Below are 18,715 nucleotides of genomic sequence, written 5' to 3' on the forward strand. Positions count from 1 at the left end.
GCATTTTTGGCTTCCTGAGAGCCTCCAGGGGATGGGGAAGGGCGTTTTTACCTTCCACTGGCTCCAGGGAAAACTTTGGAGCCAGGGGAGGGCGAAACACGACCCTTCTGGGCCCACCAGAAGTTGGGAAACAGGCCGTTTCCATCCTCCAGAGGGCCTCTGGGGGAAGGGCAAGCTGTTTTCACCCTCCCCAGGCATTGAATTGTGGGTGTGGGCACTCCATAGCATGCACGCACACTCTTATGGCACCTTGAGGAAATAAAGTTTCACCATCACTGCTCTAGGGAGAAATGGACAGCAGTTGAGATAGCAGAGACCTGGAGGAGTGGTACCATTTTCCACATTGTCTCTCTGAAGAATATAGCCGCCATCCTGAAATTATAACCATAGGTGCCGCCTGGAATTACCATCGTAAGTTGAGGCACCAACCCCATTTTACAATTTTTTCTTATACAGTGGTGGTTAAAAGAAACTGGTCATTAAGCAAGGCGATACATTTTGATGAACTTTTTTTTCCCCCAGAAAAGACCAGTGTTTAACAAAAAAGGAATGAAGGGAACGATTCGTATCACTAAGGCTCGCTATAGCTGGCTAGAAAGATGCGCCTGGTGCCAAGCATCCAAAATGAAGTTTGTGAACGCACGAGGGCTGTTGAAATTCAAAACCAAGTCATTGGGACTATTTCCGAGGGCCGATGGGGAGGGGGTTTGTCGTAACTTCAAATAGTTGCCAAGCAACTGATCATTAAGTAAGGACTGCCCCTATCAGCAAGATTCACTCTATTCATGTTGCTGAGAATAGAATGGTAATATCACCATAGTTTTTATGCTGGGTGGAAATTCTGGGAGTTGAAGTCCACACATCTTAAATTTTCCAATTTTGGGAAACACTGCCAATGTTGGCTGGTTTAGCTAACTGCAATGTGCCTTAACCAAAAAGGAACTACACTGCTCAAAAAAGAAAACGGAACACTTAACACAATATAACTCCCAAGTAAATCAAACTTCTGTGAAATCAAACTGTCCACTTAGGAAGCAACACTGATTGACAATCAATTCCACATGCTGTTGTGCACATTCAACTTTGTACAGAACAAAGTATTCAACGAGAATACTTCATTCAGATCGAGGATGTGTTCTTTTGAGTGTTCCCTTTATTTTTTTTGAGCAGTATATTTGTTCTCCACTTTTTCGGGGGTCATCAGAAGAGAAGGATTTAAGGGTAGTGATTTCTGACAGTCTGAAAATGGGTGAGCAGTGTGGTCAGGCGGTAGGAAAAGCAGGTAGGATGCTTGGCTGCATAGCTAGAGGTATAACAAGCAGGAAGAGGGAGATTGTGATCCCCTTATATAGAGCGCTGGTGAGACCACATTTGGAATCCTGTGTTCAGTTCTGGAGACCTCACCTACAAAAAGATATTGACAAAATTGAACGGGTCCAAAGATGGGCTACAAGAATGGTGGAAGGTCTTAAGCATAAAACGTATCAGGAAAGACTTAATGAACTCAATCTGTGTAGTCTGGAGGACAGAAGGCAAAGGGGGGACATGATCGAAACATTTAAATATGTTAAAGGGTTAAATAAGGTCCAGGAGGGAAGTGTTTTTAATAGAAAAGTGAACACAAGAACAAGGGGACACAATCTGAAGTTAGTTGGGAAGATCAAAAGCAACATGAGAAAATATTATTTTACTGAAAGAGTAGTAGATCCTTGGAACAAACCTCCAGCAGACGTGGTTGGTAAATCCACAGTAACTGAATTTAAACATGCCTGGGATAAATATATCCATTGTAAGATAAAATACAGGAATTAGTATAAGGGCAGACTAGATGGACCAGGAGGTCTTTTTCTGCCATCTGTCTTCTTTGTTTCTATGTTTTTATCCATCTTATCTGATGCAATTCATTGGCTTGCAAAAGTTTTCTGCCCTTTAATAAAATTCGTTAGTCCGTTAAGTTTGCTATCCCTTTTCAGTTCTCTCCCATCATGATCTAACATGCCTCCTACAACATCAAATCTACCATCGGTTTCCAACATTCATTAAAAATAAATAGCTAGACTTGCCAGTCATGTTTTGGAATCATATTTTATTGCTGCTTGTTAAGTTTTCCCTGTAATGGATTCAACCAAATATTTCTATTGCACGTTTTGTTCCATTGGTTTTTTTGGCATCCTCAAGAGCATGGGATTTAACACATGGTCATCCATGCTCCCTTTTGCTTATCCCTGTTAAGTTACAAAGGTAGTTAATTGAGGGCCGCAAGTAACCCCCTGACGGTGTGCTTGAGTGTAGTGATAGAACAAACACTTTTGTGATGGAGGCCCCCCTACCCCAAAAATGCTCCTAGTTGAACAGGACGTTCAGAGTTCTCTGCCCTCCCCCCAAAAAAGATGAGCGAAGGAGTAAATTTCATTCATGCAGAGGTTTGAAAGGAGCCTCTTGTCACAAGTGGGCAGACAAAACCAGGAAAATACATTGGCGTTGAAACACAGCTCTTAACATTCATGGCATTATGGCTTTTACCTAGAACAGTGATGGCGAACCTATGACATGGGTGCCACAGATGGCACGCGGAGCCATATCTGCTGGCACATGAGCTGTTGCCCTAGCTCAGCTCCAACCTCTATGTATGTGCCAGACAGCTTATATTTGGCTCACACACAGGCTCTGGGAGGGCATTTTTGGCTTCCAGAGAGCCTGGGGGTACGGGCAGGGTGTTTTTACCTTCCCCTGACTCCAGGGGACTTTGGAGCTTCGGGAGGGCTAAACACAAACCTACTGGGCCCACCAGAAGTTGAGAAAGTCCGTTTCCAGCCTGCAGGGAGCAGGAGAAGCTGTTTTCGCCCTCCCCAAGCATTGAACTATGGGTGTAAGCACTCGTGCACATGCGAAAGCGCACACCCACGCTCCTGGCACCCGAGGAAAAAAAGGTTCGCCATCACTGACCTAGAATGTATCCTTCGTATCCCTGTTTAAAACCGTATTGTTAGCGGAAGAAGGGTGTTTTTGGACCATCCCCTGCTGCTAACGTTTGCCAATAAATGGAAATACAGAACAAAGGAGCAGGCCACATCCACAGATGCTCTTCTGTGGGTGTTTGCAGCTGGAAGGTTTAAGGTGGCAGTAAACGGGCGATGGTGCAGCTCCAAGAAGGTTTCGTGTTGGGCAGAAGCGTAGAGCAGGGGAGAGAGGCTGATCCTTTGATTGTCCTCAACATGCTGCAATGAGGCAACCTAGTGGTGCTGCCAACTCAATACACCCACGAAACTGGCACCCACTGTGGGGAGCGGCAGGCCTGATCGAAAGCCGCCTGCAGCTGTTCGAGGCTCTCTTCCACGCCGTTGTTCACCAACGTCAAATCAAAGTAGTGGGCGTATCTGCCCCGGATGGCCTCTGTATCCTTCTGGAGCTGCTGCAAGGTTTCTATCTGTAGAGAGGAAATTAACAAAGGTGAGGCCATGGCCTGCAGATGTTTTACGTACAAGTGCTGTGAAAAAAATGATGCCTGACTTTAAAAAAAATAACATCTGTGTGGACCGTTGGCTTTAATAGGCTAACTCTCTGTTCTATCTATGAATGCCTTTCAAACTGGGGTAGATTGGTTGATTGATGATAGAGATTGGATGGATGGATGGATGGATGGATGGATGGATGGATGGATGGATGGATGGATGGATGGTGATGATAGGTGGATGGGATAGATAGATAGATAGATAGATAGATAGATAGATAGATAGATAGATAGATAATGGATAGATAGATGATGATGATAGATAGATAGATGATAGCTAGAGATAGATGATAGATAGATGATAGATAGATAGATAGATAGATAGATAGATAGAGATAGATAGATAGATAAATAGATAGAAGATAGATAGATAGATAGATAGATATAAAGAGATAGATAGATAGATAGATAGATAGATAGATAGATAGATAGATAGATAGATAGATAGATAGATAGATAGATAGATAGATAGATAGATGATAGATAGATAGATAGATATAAAGAGATAGGTAGATAGATAGATAGATAGATAGATAGATAGATAGATAGATAGATAGATAGATAGATAAAGATGATAAGAGATATGGATACAGATATATAGATACTGATATGTATAACATGTAGTCCTTGACTTAATTGTAATGGCAAAAACAGGTGAATAAGGGCTGGTTGTTAAGGATTCCTAAATATGGTCACACGATGGAGTGACCATTGAGATTTCAGAACCAGTCACTAATCATTCAGTTGTAAATTGAGGTTTAGCTTTGATTGATTTGAAGAGAACTCAAAAAAGGTTTGGATTGTTATAATAATCCATGTGTGCATCTTTTATTCAACTAAGCCACGGTCAACAAAATCTTCTCCAAATCCCAGCAACTAAGAGATTTTTACGTTATACAGTGTTCCCTCGATTTTCGCGGGTTCAAACTTCGCGGAACGTCTATACCAGTTTTTCAAAAATATTAATTAAAAAATACTTCGCGTTTTTCCCCCTACACCACCGTTTTGCACGCCCGATGACGTCATATGTCATTGCCAAACTTTCGTCTGCCTTTAAAAAACATTTTTTAAAATAAACTTTAATAAATAAACATGGTGAGTAATACAGTAGTCCCTCACCTATCGCTGGTGTTACATTCCAGACCCGGCCGCGATAGGTGAAATCCGCGATGTGGAATTTATCGACTGATAGTACTTATTTAAGTATTTATATTGTAATTGTTTGGTAAGTTTTCATTGTTTTAAGTGTTTATAAACCCTTCCCACACAGTATTTATTTTAGATACAGTATTTAAATACAGTGATCTCTCGATTAGCGCGGGGGTTACGTTCCAAGACCTCCCGCGCTAATCGATTTCCGCGTTATAGTGGTGCGGAAGTAAAAAACACCATCTACGCATGCGCGCCATTTTTTTTCATGGCCGCACATGCACAGATGGTGGAGTTTGCGTGTGGGCGGCGGGGAAGACCAAGGGAAGGTTCCTTCAGCCGCCCAACAGCTGATCTGCTCCGCAGCGCGGAAGCAGCGAGGAGCCGAAGATGGGGTAAAGGCAAAGGGGAAACCCCATCTTCGGCTCCTCGCTGCTGCCGCGCTGCGGAGCGGATCAGGTGTTGGGCGGCTGAAGGAACCTTCCCTTGGTCTTCCCGCCGCCCAGGCAAAGGGGAAACCCCAAGATCGCTTGCCGCTTGCCGTATTGCAGCTTGGAGCCTTGCTTCGCCTCCTTCGCTGCAATACGGCAAGCGGCAAGCGATCTTGGGGTTTCCACTTTGCCTGGGCGGCGCTGGGGCCATGCGGAGCCGCTCATCTAGGGGGGCGTGGACCGGCAAGGTGCCCTCCGCTCTCTCTCTTTCTCTCCCTGTTACCGGTGTGGTATAAGAGAGAGAAAGAAAGAGAAAGGAGGGCGACTTGCCAGTCCACGCCCCCCTGGATGAGCGGCCCCGCATGGCCCCAGCGCCGGACTCCGCCGTTGCCTCCGCCCTTGTTCGGCTCTGCAGCTGAGAGGCCACGTCCACCCCCTCCTCGGTGTCCCCGGCACCCAGCGTCCCCACGCCGCCTCCACCTCCCGGTAATGCGCCCGACCTCTGCCTCTCTCTTTCTCTCTCATATACCACGCCGGCAACAGGGAGAGAAAGAGAGAGAGAACTAGCACGGACTTATAGAAACATAGAAGACTGATTATTATTTTGATTATTTTATTATTAATTATTTTTTAATTAATATTTTTTGAAAAACCGCGTTGCAGCGTTTCGCGCTAATCGAGACCGTGCTAATCGAGGGATCACTGTACAGTATTTACAATTTTAGATTATTTTTTTTTTGAAAAACCTGCCGATCGAGTTCAGCGGGCTGTTTAAATATGCCGATCGACTTCCTCAGAAACCCGCGAACCAGCGAAGATCCGCAAATGATTTTTCTCATTAATATTTCTTGAAAATCCGCGATGAAGTGAAGCCGCAGTAGGTGAAGCGCGGTATAGCGAGGGACTACTGTAATCTAAATGGTCGCTAAGGGAATGGGAAATTGTAATTTAGGGGTTTAAAGTGTTAAGGGAAGGCTTGGGATACTGTTCATAGCCAAAAATAGTGTATTTACTTCCGCATCTCTACTTCGCGGAAATTCGACTTTTGCAGGCGGTTTTGGAACGCATCCCCCGCGAAAATCGAGGGAACACTATACCAGGAATTGCTGGAATTCAGGTAGCTACATCTGCTCTGTATGGATAAGGAACTCACAGAAGAAGGGTTGAGTAAAAAGCTGAGCTCAAGAGAGCTAAACGTTAAGGAAGGAGAGTTCGTCATTAATCCCCAAAGCGCATTTACAATTTAACATTAAGGCCCCACTGCTACATACCTGATCCGCTTGCTTTGGAGGAACAACAAACACCACGAAAGGGGAAAACTCAGCAGTGTGAATGATTTTCAGTGTCTGTCAAAAGGAAGCGAGAGTAAATTTCTATATTGCTCAAATAAATAAAGGGAACACTCAAATAACACATCCTAGATCTGAATGAATGAATGAAATATTCTCATTTGCGCAACTATTCCATTTGCGCAACAGCATGTGAAATTGACTGTCAATCAGTGTTGCTTCCTAAGTGGACAGTTTGATTTCACAGAAGTGTGATTTACTTGGAGTTATATTCTGTCATTTAAGTGTTCCCTTTATTTTTTTGAGCAGTGTATTTCCCTGACATTACAAGACTGTCTGTCTGTTTGGATTGCTGTACAGCAGACGGACATGGATGTGGTTAATTTGGGTTTTTATCTTTGGGGTTTTGTTTATAATGTTTTCGTTTAGAAATGTCGACTTCTTTTATCTTTGTATCTATTTTATTGTATTTTTTTATTACTGTTGTAAGCCGCCCTGAGTCCTTCGGGATTGGACGGCATAGAAGTCGAATTAATAATAATAATAATAATAATAATAATAATAATAATAATAATAATAATATTTTTCACATTGTGATCATGGAGAAAAAGAAAGTATGGATCATCGACATTGCAATCCCAGGAGACAGCAGAATTGAGGAGAAGCAGCTAGAGAAATTAGTGAAATACGAAGATCTAAAAATCGAGCTGCAACGACTCTGGCATAAGCCAGTGAAAGTGGTCCCAGTGGTCCTTGGCACGCTGGGCGCAGTGCCAAAGGATCTCAGTGGACATTTGAAAACCATCGGAATTGGCAAAATCTCCATCTGTCAATTGCAAAAGGCTGCTTTACTTGGATCGGCAAACATAATTCACCGCTACATCACTCAGTCCTAGGTGCTTGGGAAGCGCCCGACTGGTGATGAAATACGAAATCCAGCACAGTGATCTCGTTTGCTGTGTTGTATTGACATAATAATAATAATAATAATAATAATATCACATTAATTTCTTGATTAAAGCGATGGCTGCTCTATTCTTGATTCTGACCTCTTAGAAATGTCTTCTCTTAATAGAGTACAGAGTTGGACAGAACACAAAGGAAAATGGGATCTTCCATTGCTCCACTGCACATCAATTTTCATGTCATTTCCCAATGAAGGAAGAATAAAGCTCTGCTTCTATCATACGTCAAAGAAGACTCAACCATCCAGGCCAGAAGTGTCATAATGGTTGAATTGTGACAACTGGACCAAACTTTTGATAATCTGAGATGCTTTGTTGCTTGTTGAAGTTGTTTGGGCAAGCAACAAAATATTTCAGATGAACAAAGTTTTGCCCATATTGGCCATGATTTAACCTTCTTCCATCGTTTCTTTTTCTTGCTTCTCATATACACTCCACATAATAATAATAATAATAATAATAATAATAATAATAATAATAACAACAACAACAACAACAAGAAGAACAAGAAGAAGAAGAACAAGAAGAAGAAGAACAAGAACAAGAAGAACAAGAAGAACAAGAACAAGAAGAACAAGAACAAGAAGAGCAAGAAGAACAAGAACAAGAAGAACAAGAAGAACAAGAAGAACAAGAACAAGAAGAACAAGAACAAGAAGAACAAGAACAAGAACAAGAAGAACAAGAACAAGAAGAACAAGAACAAGAAGAACAAGAAGAACAAGAACAAGAAGAACAAGAAGAACAAGAACAAGAAGAACAAGAACAAGAAGAAGAACAAGAAGAAGAAGAACAAGAAGAACAAGAAGAACAAGAACAAGAAGAACAAGAAGAACAAGAAGAACAACAGCAGCAGCAGCAGCAGCAGCAGCAGCAGCAACAACAACAACAACAAAGTTGGAAGGGATCTTGGAGGTCTTCTAGTCCAACCACCTGCTTAGGAAGGAAACCCTACACTACTTCAGACAGATGGTTATCCAACATGTGTGTTGGGGCATTCACAATTTCTGGAGGCAAGCTGTTCCACTGATTAACTGTTCTGACTGTCAGGAAATTTCTCCTTAGTTCTAAGTTGCTTCTCTCCTTGTTTAGTTTCCACCCATTGATTCTTGTTCTATCCTCAGGTGCTTTGGAGAATAGGTTGACTCCTTCTTTGTGGCAACCCCTGATATATTGGAAAACTGCTATCATGTCCCCTCTGGTCCTTCTTTTCATTAAACTAGCCAATTCCTGCAACCGTTCTTCATATGTTTTAGCCTCCAGTCCCCTAATAATCTTTGTCGCTCTTCTCTGCACTTTTTCTAGAGTCTCAATATCCTTTTTGCATCGTGGCGACCAAAACTGAATGCAGTATTCCAAGTGTGGCCTTACCAAGGCCTTATAAAGTGGTATTACCATAACTTGTTTCTTGTTTCCCTCAATATTTATGAAATTTACATTTTTGCCCTCTTTCCTTTCTCTCAATACGGTAAATGGAAGGATGTTGACAAATTTAGCCTGCTGTTCAAACAAATGGCTAGCTGCTTTACCTGAGGCTCAATGTCCAAGATTGCAATTTTGTCCTGTTGATGGATCTTGTGCAAAGTTTCAAATTTGGTGCCAAACATGTAGCCCTGGTAACTTCCAAATTCCAGGAACTCGTTAGCAGAGATGTCTTTTGTCATGTCCTCTGTGGAGACAAAGTGGTAGTTCTTCCCATCCTCTTCTGTCTTCTTTTGGGGTCGAGTGGTATCTGCAAAAATCAATGCAGTGTAACAATATTGCAGGAGGTGACTCCTCATAGAGCTGCCTAAATTACGGAGGAATTTGGAAGGTGCAATTAAGTGAATTGTAGCATCTACATGGAGATGGGTAAACCCAAGAAAAGTCTTTATATTTGTAAGCCTGGGTCCAAAAGTACTTGGGAAAAATTGTGATGATGAATCTGGAGAATAGGGTGGAAATACCAGCTCAAATAAGTTTGGCAACTACTTGCTGAGCCTTCTCTGTGGGGGCCCCGGCCCTCTGGAATCAGCACCCCCCCCAGAGATTCATACTGCTCACCTTCCGCAAGAGTCTTAAGACTCATTTATGCCACCAGGCTTGGGGCCACTATAAACTCTTGCCCCCTGGCCAATTAATGTGTTGAAAGACAGTTGGTCGAATGGGAAAGACTGTTTTTTATGGGTTTGGGGCTTTTTAGATTTTAAATTTAATTAATTGGATTTAAGATGTTATCTATTGTTTTATTATAGGTTGTAAGCCACCCTGAGTCCTCTGAGAGAAGCAGCATAAAAGTCCAATTAATAAATAAAATAAAATACATAAATAAATTTGAACAGGGTGAATATGGCCAACACAAAAATCTCTAGAGGGAGCTACCCAACTTTCTCTTCTACCCAACCACCCCAACTAAGTTTTTAATTTTTTTTCCAGGTGAAAAAACAGCACAGGCTTCCAGTCATTTAAATATAAAACAGAAACATAGGTAAAAAGTAATGATAAAAGAGGACAATAGGACAGGGATGGTAGTCACAGTGTTGCATTATGCACACCCCTTATTCAAGTAGTGTAGAAGTGGAAAAGCAATTGTACAGTCCAGAAATAAAAGGAAGAGTGAAAAAGAAATTCAAAATAATTCCACCTTGATTATGTTTGGTATCAGACTAGACAAAAAGAAACCTGGGCAGAATAATAGAACCACAGAGTTGGAAGGGACCTCTGATCCAACCCCCTTCTCAAGCAAGAGACCCTGTAAAAGTGGTCACCAACTGGTGGTCCGTGGACCACAGTTTATATAGTAGAGAATGTATATTTTTGTGTGCCTTGGTGCAATGTATGTACACATATGGCCTATATACATAGAATTAAATAGTATATCTTGGACGTTCAGTAATAGTAAATAGGGAAATTGTATCTCTCTGAAGCAAGGAGAGGCCAGGCACCCTAACCCAAATCCTTGATGTGAGTGACATCAAGTTGGCCACCTTTAAGCCAGTCACATGACCTTTAAGCCACCACCCCTGGTCACATGATTGTCAAGCCACTCCCACCTGGTCACATGGCCAAGAAGCCACACCAACAAATTAAGCCACGCCCACAGTGTGGTAGTAAAAAAATTTGCAGCCCTTCACTGGTTTCTTTCCTACACTTCTTTCTATCACTGGAATACATATAATCTCTTCTCCAAGTCCAAGGCATACAGATTTGGTGAATAAATAAATTATGATTCTCCCATAGCTTTCCCAAGGAAGCCTCTAAATTACAGTAAGAGGTGCAAAACAGAATTATATAGGTATAAACAATGTCGCTTGGCGGGACCCAGGGGAAGAGCCTTCTCTGTGGCGGCCCCGGCCCTCTGGAACCAACTCCCCCCAGAGATTAGAATTGCCCCCACCCTCCTTGCCTTTCGTAAGCTACTTAAAACCCACCTCTGCCGTCAGGCATGGGGGAACTGAGATATTCTTTCCTCCTAGGCCTTACAATTCTATCCATGGTATGTATGTATGTCTGGTTTTTATATTAATGGGTTTTTAATCGTTTTTAGTATTAGATTACTATTGTACACTGTTTTATTGTTGCTGTTAGCCGCTCCGAGTCTCCGGAGAGGGGCGGCATACAAATCCAATCAATCAATAATAAATAATAAATAATAAATAATAAATAATAAATAATAAATAATAAATAATAAATAATAAATAATAAATAATAAATAATAAATAATAAATAATAAATAATAAATAATAAATAATAAATAATAAATAATAAATAATAAATAATAAATAATAAATAATAAATAAATAAATAACAAATAAATAACAAATAACAAATAACAAATAACAAATAACAAATAACAAATAAATAATAAATAATAAATAATAACAAATAAATAATAAATAATAACAAATAAATAATAAATAATAACAAATAACAAATAACAAATAAATAATAAATAATAAATAATAACAAATAAATAATAACAAATAACAAATAACAAATAACAAATAACAAATAACAAATAACAAATAACAAATAACAAATAACAAATAAATAATAAATAATAAATAATAAATAATAAATAATAAATAATAAATAATAAATAATAAATAATAAATAATAAATAATAAATAATAAATAATAAATAATAAATAATAAATAATAAATAATAAATAATAAATAATAAATAATAAATAAATAAATAAATAAATAAATAAATAAATAAATAAATAAATAAATAAATAAATAAATAAATAAATAAATAAATAATAAATATGCCTTGAGAGGCTCCGTGAGCAGAACTATGTGATAAAAACATTCCAACTCAAAATACGCGTCTTGCTCCAACGGAAAGAGCCAAGAGGCCTGATCTGAGCCATGCAAAACTCCCAAAGGAGGATGGAGTTTTTAGAACAGTTATTTTTTTTCGAATGCAGCAACTTCAGCTCCCAGAATTCCCCAGCCGGCATTGCTAGCTGGGGAATTCCGAGAGAGTTGAAGTCGGCACATCTTAAAGTTGCTAAGCTTGAAAAAAAACCCAGTGATCTATTGTCTCCTCTCCATGAGAAGTATTGAGTTAGGTGGGCAAACGTACATGGAACAGGATATCCGAACTTCTCCGGGTATTTGCTGAGCAGCGTGTTCTTGATGTGGCTTCGTCCAACGCCACTTGCCCCTGATCCAAAAGAAAGGGAAAAATAAGTCAGGCGTCACAAACAGAGTTATTTTTATCTGTTTTCCCCATCTCAGATTGGCAGGAAGCTGCAGTTAGTTTCAAGCAACTTTTATTCTCGGTGAAAGCTCTAAGGACTGAAATGTCGCCCTTGGGTTTTAAGGCGTTATTCCTAAATTTTAATATTTATTTTATTTATTTATTTATTTATTAGATTTGTATGCCGCCCCTCTCCGAAGACTCGGGGCGGCTAACAACAATAAAAAAGACAATGTAACAAATCTAATATTAAAAATAATCTAAAAACCCCAATTTAAGAGACCAATCATGCAAACAAGCATACCATGTATAAATTCTATAAGCCTAGGGGGAAGGGAAAAAATTTCAGTTCCCCCATGCCTGACGATAGAGGTGGGTTTTAAGGAGCTTGCGAAAGGCAAGGAGGGTGGGGGCAGCTCTGATATCTGGGGGGAGCTGGTTCCAGAGGGTCGGGGCCGCCACAGAGAAGGCTCTTCTCCTGGGTCCCGCCAAATGACATTGTTTAGTCGATGGGACCCAGAGAAGGCCAACTCTGTGGGACCTAACTGGTCACTGGGATTCGTGCGGCAGAAGGCGATCCCGGAGATATTCTGGTCCGATGCCATGAAGGGCTTTATAGGTCAAGACCAACACTTTGAATTGTGACCGGAAACTGATCGGCAACCAATGCAGACTGCGGAGTGTTGGTGTAACATGGGCATGCCTTGGGAAGCCCATGATTGCTCTCGCAGCTGCATTCTGCACGATCTGAAGTTTCCAAACACTTTTCAAAGGTAGCCCCATGCAGAGAGCATTACAGTAGTCGAACCTCGAGGTGATGAGGGCATGAGTGACTGTGAGCAGTGAGTCCCGGTCCAGATAGGGCCGCAACTGGTGTACCAGGCGAACCTGGGCAAACGCCCCCCTTGCCACAGCTGAAAGATGTTTCTCTAATGTGAGCTGTGAGTCGAGGAGGACGCCCAAGTTGCGGACCCTCTCTGAGGGGGGCAATAATTCCTCCCCCAGGGATATGGACGGACAGATGGAATTGTCCTTGGGAGGCAGAACCCACAGCCACTCCGTCTTATCCGGGTTGAGCTTGAGTCTGTTGACACCCATCCAGACGCCAACAGCCTCCAGGCACCGGCACATCACTTCCACTGCTTCGTTGACTGGACATGGGGTGGAGATGTATAACTGGGTATTATACCAGTTATACCAATGGCTAGCATGGGAGTGGGTTAAAAACATACCATATTTTTCTGATTTATAAGATGCACCGGTGTATAAGACGCACCAAGATTTCAAAAAGATAAGTAAGAAAAAAAAGGTTTTATCCTCCCTGCCCCCCAGGAACATTCTGCAGGCCTCCCAAACCCTCGGTGCACCCCGTTTTTTTGTAAAAAAAAAAAAACCCTTTTTCACAAGTTTTTTTTGTGAAAAACAGCACATGGAGAAGATTTTGGAAATCTGCAGTGTACTCCTGGAGGTTGGGGGAAGGGAAAAATACCCCCATTTTTACCCTCTCCCCCAAAATGGGGGTGTTTATGCCTTCCTCTAGGAGCACTCTGCAGGCCTACCAAACTGCGCACCCCATTTTTGCAAAAATCGGGTCCTTTTTTTTTGCAAAAATGGGACACTTGGGCTGGGGCTTCGGGAGGTCAAAAATGGCTGTATTCAGCATATAAGAGGCACCAACATTTCCACCCTCTTTTGGGAGGGGAGGTGCATCTTATACTCCAAAAAATAGAGTACTTATTTTCTTATCTTTAACTTGGTTATTTAAAACATTAGAACTGTAGGAATTCTTCGATTTAACGCTTGAAGAAGCAGAGTGAAGTATGACTTCATTACCTATAAGCACCAAAGTTTTCCGCTTAAAAGCTGGCAGTTGGACCACTTCCTCGTAAGATACTACATCAAGCTGGTCAAAAACTAGAAGGAAAACAAGAAAGAATTTAGACAAACTCCAAAAGACCGTGAATCCCACAAATATCCTTCAGTTGTGTTTTGGTATGATCTCCTTTAATGTTCCAGAGAACGTCTGGTGATTGAAAACTTCAATCCAGATGTAAATTTGTGTGCTTTATCCATACTATAAAGTCTGGTTTGTTTTGTTTTGTTTTCTTTCTGCTGGAGAAATTGTGGTTGTGTGGAACACCGACTGCTTTCTTGACTCCGGTCAGCAAAGCAGGACGTTGCAACACAATGGGATTTTTGGACACAGCTAGCCCACTAACCTAAGAATGAATGGGTTTGCTGCTTTAGGAATGGCCAAAAGATTACAGTAATAGTTAAGGGCAACATCTGGCATTGAGAGTTCAAAAAAAACAACAGAAAACAGGATGCTGGAGACAAGACCAGGATGAATTAATTGGAAAAACAGGCCAACCAGAAGAAATTATGATGTTCAGGAACATGCGTTGTTTCCTTTCAACTGTTTTCGTTTCTCTGATTATACGTGGAACTGGATTCAAACATTGTCTTTCAAAGCAGAAGAGAGTTTTGCACGATGGGACTGAGGAATGAAAAACTGATTGGACCGCTACAACAAATCCTAGGAACATGGCAGATGAAAGGAAGGATTTTATTATTATTTTTGGTGGCTGTGGAATTCTAGGAATTGAAGCCCACCCCTCTTAAAAGTTTCCAAGGTCAAGAAACATGGGCGTAGAAGTCTAGTCTACTCTGGAGGAACTTCAAGGCAGGTTCTTCATGCCATCTCGAGAAAAATCCTTCCTTCACACAACCAATATGCAGTCCTGGTGGAGCATGTAGCGTTCTTGCTCAATTCCATAGTTGGCCAAGGCGCGCATGTGAGCGCCCCATTTTTCACCGTATGGCCTTCCAATGCGCTGCCCCACAATCATCTATGCATCTTCTTAGCCCAACAGAAGGCATGTGTATACAATTCCATTAACAGAGGGTCTTTGGAGCAGGCTACCAGAGGAGTGACAAGATCAGTAGTGGGTTCTAAAATCCATTGCTACTGGTTTGTGTGCTTGCACGGGCGATGCTTCTGCATATGCGCGGTGTTGTGGTTAGCTCTGGTCCAGCTCCTGCCCCAAGGACTGTGGATGTGGGGGAGACATCCACATGCTGCAGGCCTGTTTTGCCCCTGGTGGAATCTGCTGATGAAGGCTCCTCTGACCAAGAAGACATGAGTGACAGGGAGGAGGAGAGTGGGGCAGACAGCTCAGAAGGAGATCAATTATCTAGCTCCTCCTTGGATTCAGAACAAGAGTTAATGATACAGACATGCATGCGGAGAGCGATGCATAGGCAGCAACAACTGAGAGATTATCAAAGAAAATGAGGCCACCTGTGGTTGTAAACCAGAGCAAAGTGTGTAAAAGAAGGACTGTGAATTGCCTCACAGCTGCAAGCTAAGTATCACAGAACTGATAAGGGACTTGTACCAATTACCAGTTTGTTTGGAGACGAGTACTCTTTGCTATACCAAAAGAGGGCTTGGTTTAAGTGACTTTTCATTATAAAGAACATTGTTTTGAATTTTCAAACGTGTGTGTTTCTGAAATTGTATCTGTGCATTTTGGGGAGGATTCTACCAGAGAGCTCGACAGAACACGCAGAAGCAAAACAGTAACTGAAATGTTGTGTACCCGCGCATGCGCATAAACCAAATCTCCCTATGATGCACTCATGCACCAGCCACCCAAAGCTGTGTGCACATCAGCACCGTAGTGGTTGTAAGATAGAACCCCTGCCTGTGCAAATCCCTCTCTTCACATCCTGAACTAGACTAGCAGGTTAAACCAGCCCATATGTTGGCTTGGCAACAAAATCCTTGTGCCAATAGGCCCAGAAAGTGCATCAGGACGTGGTGTTTGAGCTGGACCCATCAGAACACCGAGACGTTGTGACTTACTTGAGCTGTGCTTGGCCAAGTACTTGTCTTTGCACTTTTTCTTCTTCCCAAAAGGAGTGCAGCTCTGGCCTTCGGGCTGTTTCTCTTGGGTCATGCTGGCAACACGCCTGCAGAAAGGTTTCAGTGACAGCCGTCAATCTCCCGAGCAAATGGCTTTTATTTATTTTATTTATTTGTTTTAATTGGACTTGTATGTCGCCCCTCTCCCTGGACTCGGGGCAGCTCAGAACATATAGCAAAATACATAACAGTAGTTTGCCCAATTAATGTACTAAAAAAGAATTCTTAAAATCCTAATTTTAAAACATAGAAACATAGAAACATAGAAGACTGACGGCAGAAAAAGACCTCATGGTCCATCTAGTCTGCCCTTATACTATTTCCTGTATTTTATCTTACAATGGATATATGTTTATCCCAGCCATGTTTAAATTCAGTTACTGTGGATTTACCAACCACGTCTGCTGGAAGTTTGTTCCAAGGATCTACTACTCTTTCAGTAAAATAATATTTTCTCATGTTGCCTTTGATCTTTCCCCCAACTAACTTCAGATTGTGTCCCCTTGTTCTTGTGTTCACTTTCCTATTAAAAACACTTCCCTTCTGAACCTTATTTAACCCTTTAACATATTTAAATGTCCATTCACGTTCACACAATAATCACGCTAATAGCATTTGTTGGACAGGGGAAGGTCTAACGTCTCCAGGCTCTTTCAGAAGGCAAGGAGGGTGGGGGCAGTGTGAATCTCCAGGGGGCTGGAGGCCCCACAGAAAAGGCTCTTCCCCTAGGTCCCGCCAGCCGACATGGTTTGGTCGACGGGACCCTAAGGAGACCAACTCTGTGAGACCTCACCGGTCACTGGGATTCGTGCGGCATTATCTCTGATCTACCACAGTGATGGCGAACCTATGGCACGGGTGCCACAGGTGGCACGTGGAGTCATATCTGCCGGCATGCGAGCTGTTGCCCTAGCCATAGTTCCCTCTAAGCTGAGCAGTGAACAATCACTCACTTAAAAATCATCATCAACTCAGAGTTTTCCAAACCTGCCCAGAAGCCGAGAGGGAAAGAGTGAGAGGAAAGGAGAGAGAGAGGAAGAGAAGAAGAGAGAGAAACAGATAGAAAAAAGAGAGGAAGGAAAAGAAAAAGAAAAAGAATGGGAGTAAGGAAGAGAGAAAGAAAATCAAAATCTAGTTTGAAACTAGCTCAACTATTTAAGTGGCATTTTGATATTGATAGAGTTGCCCTATTATGAGCTCACTGTTATAGACGCACAGTACAGTACAGTATTTTATTTTGAAATTCTCTGAGGCAAAACAGGGTGGGTTTTTTGTTTGTTTGTTTGTTTGTTTGTTTGTTTATTTATTTATTTATTATTTCTGTGCCGCCCAGTCCAGAAGGGACTGCCGCTCAGACACTATACTTTTCCGCCCACCCCCCAAAAAAATTAGAGGGAACACTGGCCCTAGCTCAACTCCAATGTGCATGTGTGCACTGTCCAGCTGATTTTCGGTTTGCACAGAAGCTCTGACAGGGCATTTTCAGCTTCCGGAAGATCTCTGGGGAGTGGGGAAGGGCGTTTTGGACCTCTCCAAGCTCCAGGGAAGCTTCGGGAGCCTGGAGAGGGTGAAAAACAGGCCTACTTGGCCCACCAGAAGTTGGGAAACAGGCTGTTTCTGGTCTCCAGTGGGCCTCTGGGAGGCAGGGGAGGCAATTTTGGCCCTCCCCAGGCATTGAATTATGAGTGTGGGCACTTGCGCAGGCAGGATAGTGTGTGCGCATGCGCTTTCAGCACCCGAGGGGGGAAAAGGTTCACCATCACTGATCTACTACCTCATCCCATCCCTGTCCTTCGCAAAAAAGTTGGAAGAAGGGAGAAGGTGGCTTTCTTACTGTGGGTTTTATCAACTCTGTACCATGACTGCTATCAGGGCACCAAATAAGGACAAAGTTGAGTATAAATAGCAATAGAATTTAGACTTATATACCACTTCATAGTGCTTTTACAGCCATCTCTAAATGGTTTACGAAGTCAGCCTCTTGCCCCCTGGGTCCTCATTTTATCCACTTTGGAAGGATGGAAGAATGGGGCAACCTTGAGCTGGTCAGGATCGAATTGCTGGCAGTGGGCAGAGTTAACTATAGCACTTGCATTTAGACTTATATACCGCTTCATGGTGCTTTTACAGCCCTCTCTAAGCGGTTTAAAGAATCAGCCTCTTGCCCCCAACAATCTGGGCCCTCATTTTATCCACCTCGGAAGGATGGAAGGCTAAGTCAACCTTGAGGCGGTGGTGAGATTTGAACTGCTGAACTACAGCTAGAAGTAGCCTGCAGTGCTGCACTCTAACCACTGCACCACCCCGGCTAAAGTACAAAAGGGGGAGCTCGAGAACTGGGGTTCAGTCTGAGGTGACCCTGGGTATCTCCATCTATCAAGCGTCAGCCAGGTAGCCGGCGGAGTTTGGTTTTCCCATTTGGTTTCTTCTCCAAGCCTGGTTTCAGTGAGGCCTGTGTGTATGCGGTGGGTTCACAAGGATGGGGGAGAGGGAATGGGTGTGGGCAGTGAAGGGTTGCCAATGTTTTTACTACACTGTGGCCGTGGCTTATTTTGTGGGTGTGACTTGACGATCATGTGGCTTGACCAAGGATTTTCCAAGAACCTCAAAACAACACCCATATCAATGGACTCAAAACAAGCAGGTCATTGAATTCACCCACATCCTAGAAGTGAGCAGCTATGGAACAGTGAAATGACAGGAACATCTCACTTAGAATTTTGAAAGCCCATTTTGCGCATTGTCATCAAGGTGC

General features: G+C 42.3%; 1 protein-coding gene across 1 annotated transcript in view; it reads right to left on the reverse strand.

Moving 5' to 3' along the window:
- Positions 1-2,066: 2,066 nt before the first annotated feature.
- Positions 2,067-18,715, reverse strand: part of MPP1 (MAGUK p55 scaffold protein 1) — a 48,513-nt gene continuing 31,864 nt past the window's right edge. Inside the window, exons 7-12 of the mRNA XM_070759807.1 lie at positions 15,901-16,007; positions 13,866-13,946; positions 11,916-11,996; positions 8,875-9,077; positions 6,363-6,437; positions 2,067-3,427 (exon numbers count right to left, since the gene is read on the reverse strand). Coding sequence (XP_070615908.1) covers positions 3,251-3,427; positions 6,363-6,437; positions 8,875-9,077; positions 11,916-11,996; positions 13,866-13,946; positions 15,901-16,007 — 724 coding nt within the window. The 3' untranslated portion in view covers positions 2,067-3,250. The remainder of the gene's footprint in view (positions 3,428-6,362; positions 6,438-8,874; positions 9,078-11,915; positions 11,997-13,865; positions 13,947-15,900; positions 16,008-18,715) is intronic.

The sequence above is a fragment of the Erythrolamprus reginae genome, chromosome 8, assembly GCF_031021105.1.
Source record: "Erythrolamprus reginae isolate rEryReg1 chromosome 8, rEryReg1.hap1, whole genome shotgun sequence".
NCBI classification, from domain to species: domain Eukaryota; kingdom Metazoa; phylum Chordata; class Lepidosauria; order Squamata; family Dipsadidae; genus Erythrolamprus; species Erythrolamprus reginae.